The sequence below is a fragment of the Miscanthus floridulus genome, chromosome 9 (assembly GCF_019320115.1).
Source record: "Miscanthus floridulus cultivar M001 chromosome 9, ASM1932011v1, whole genome shotgun sequence".
NCBI classification, from domain to species: Eukaryota; Viridiplantae; Streptophyta; class Magnoliopsida; order Poales; family Poaceae; genus Miscanthus; species Miscanthus floridulus.
The window spans coordinates 47,447,073-47,449,552 of record NC_089588.1 but is presented as its reverse complement, the minus strand read 5'-3'; the positions used below and the strand labels follow the sequence as shown (position 1 = coordinate 47,449,552).

The following is a 2,480-nucleotide window of genomic DNA, read 5'->3' as shown; positions in this document are numbered from 1 at the left end:
AATTACCGAGAAGAATTCAAGTAAATAAAATAAACTTATTAAATATAGCTAATAAAATAAAAAAAGCTCTAAAATTTAATATGTACTTTAAGGTACAACAGTAAACCCAGGGAAAAAATTTGGAAGCAAAAAAAGCAAAAAAAAAAAATATTTTGCCGAGGGCACAAAAACGACACTCGGCAAAGTAATTCTTTGCCGAGGGCCAAATCTGACCCTCGGCAAAACAGACGGCAGGTGAAGGCCGTTTGCCTGCCGTCACAGGTTGCCGACGACCTTTCTTTGCCGACGGCCGGACCCTCGGCAAAGGACCCGGTTGCCGAGAGGAATTATTTGCCGACGGCCTGGCCCTCGGCAAATATGGTTTTGCCGACGGTCTACCGTTGCCGAGGGCCGACTCTCGGCAAACCTTTCTTTGCCGAGAGCCCGACATTTGGCTCTCGGCAAAGACGCTGGCTCTTGGCAACGGCCCTGTTTCTGGTAGTGATGGGATAGCCCACTGCGAGTTGGTATACTCCATTTGCGATGTCGTTACAAGATATTCATCATTTCATCATTGTTATTTGTGTGTGGTTTTCCAAATGCCGTGGATAACACGCTACGCGTGGTCGTTTTGTCTAAAGGTAAATCTACACACTTGTTGGCATCGAGGACTCCTGAATCTATATATACATACTCGTACCTAGCCGGCTAGCCATCATCGTCGTCATCATCAGAGCAGGTAGAAATCCTTTGGTGTCCAGAAATGGCGACGACAAGATCGGCCATCCTCGTTCTCGTGACGATCTGCTTCCTCCTCGCCGCTCCTCCGACCTACTCCGAACGCCGAGGCTTCTTCCGTGCCACCATGACCCGCAACGAACCGGTCATCAACCTAACGCGGGCCGCGCACAAGTCTCGCCAACGGCTGTCCATCCTCGCCGCCCGGCTGCTTGACGCAGCAGCCTCAGGGTCAGGGAGCTCGCAGACGCCGCTGCAGTTGGACAGCGGCGGCGGCGCATACGACATGACCTTCTCCATGGGCACGCCGCCGCAGCAGCTGTCGGCCCTCGCCGACACCGGCAGCGACCTCATCTGGGCCAAGTGCGGCGCGTGCAAGCGGTGCGCGCCGCAGGGCTCCCCTTCCTACTACCCAAACAAGTCGTCGTCTTTCTCCAAGCTGCCGTGCTCCAGCGGCCTCTGCCGTACGCTGGAGTCCCAGTCGCTGGCGACGTGCGGCGGTGCCGGAGCCAGCGCCAGCGCCAGCGGCGCAGTGTGTGACTACAAGTACTCGTACGGCCTCGCCAGTGACCCGCACCACTACACGCAGGGTTGCATGGCGAGCGAGACCTTCACGCTCGGCGGCGACGCCGTGCGAGGCATCGACTTCGGCTGCACGACCATGTCGGAGGGCGGATACGGCTCCGGCTCCGGCCTCGTCGGGCTTGGCCGGGGGAAGCTGTCCCTCGTCAGGCAGCTCAAGGTCGGCACCTTCTCCTACTGCCTCACCAGCGACACCACCAAGTCGAGCCCTCTTTTGTTCGGCGCCGCCGGCGACCTGATGACAGGCGCCGGCGTCCAGTCCACGCCGCTCCTCAAGACGTCCATCTACTACACCGTGAACCTGACTAGTATCTCCATCGGCGCTGCGACGACGCCCGGGACTGGGAGACATGGCATCATCTTCGACTCCGGCACCACGCTGACGTTCCTGGCGGAGCCGGCGTACACGCTCGCCAAGGTGGCGCTCCTGTCGCAGGCGACGAACCTCACGAGGGTTCCGGACACCGATGGGTACGAGGTCTGCTTCCAGACGTCCGGCGCTGTGTTCCCGTCCATGGTGCTGCACTTCGACGGCGGCGACATGGCCCTCAGGACGGAGAACTACTTCTGGGCGGTGGACGACAGCGTGAGCTGCTGGATCGTGCAGAGCTCGCCCAGCCACATGTCCATTGTCGGCAACATCATGCAGATGGACTACCACATCCGGTACGACCTGGACAAATCGGTGCTGTCCTTCCAGGCGGCCAACTGCGAGACTTTCTGAAGAATTGAGGGGTCGAATGAACATACACATCTGCTCGTCCTCCCGTATTTTGAATTTTGATGGTTACGTTCATGTTGTATCACATGTCATATAATTCAACACGGGACACGTACACGTATAGTTAATTAGTACGAATGAGATTATTACTAGTGATGTCAGAATGTCTTATAGATTCCGTGACTTTATAAGTACTCTCACTCAACTACAAATTATAAGATGTTTTGACTTTTCTAAATACATTGCTAATACTATACATCTAAATACAATGTATATATAAGTACATAGCAAAAATTATGCTAGTAAAGCCAGAACGTCTTATAATTTGTAACGAAGGGAGTAAATAGTGACACAAAACTGAAATGTAAGATTATCTTCATTGTGTATGGATATTATGCTACTTATTACTCCCTCTGTTTCATATTATAAGATATTTTAGTTTTCTCGATACATTGTTTTT

At 53.3% G+C, this 2,480-nt stretch overlaps 1 protein-coding gene across 1 annotated transcript; it reads left to right on the top strand.

Moving 5' to 3' along the window:
- The first annotated feature begins 725 nt into the window (after window positions 1–725).
- Window positions 726–2,277, top strand: LOC136481863 (aspartic proteinase nepenthesin-1-like). The gene has a single exon (XM_066479140.1). It carries the CDS (start codon window positions 743–745, stop codon window positions 2,021–2,023), a length of 1,281 nt encoding a protein of 426 aa, XP_066335237.1. The 5' UTR covers window positions 726–742; the 3' UTR covers window positions 2,024–2,277.
- The last annotated feature ends 203 nt before the right edge of the window (window positions 2,278–2,480 follow it).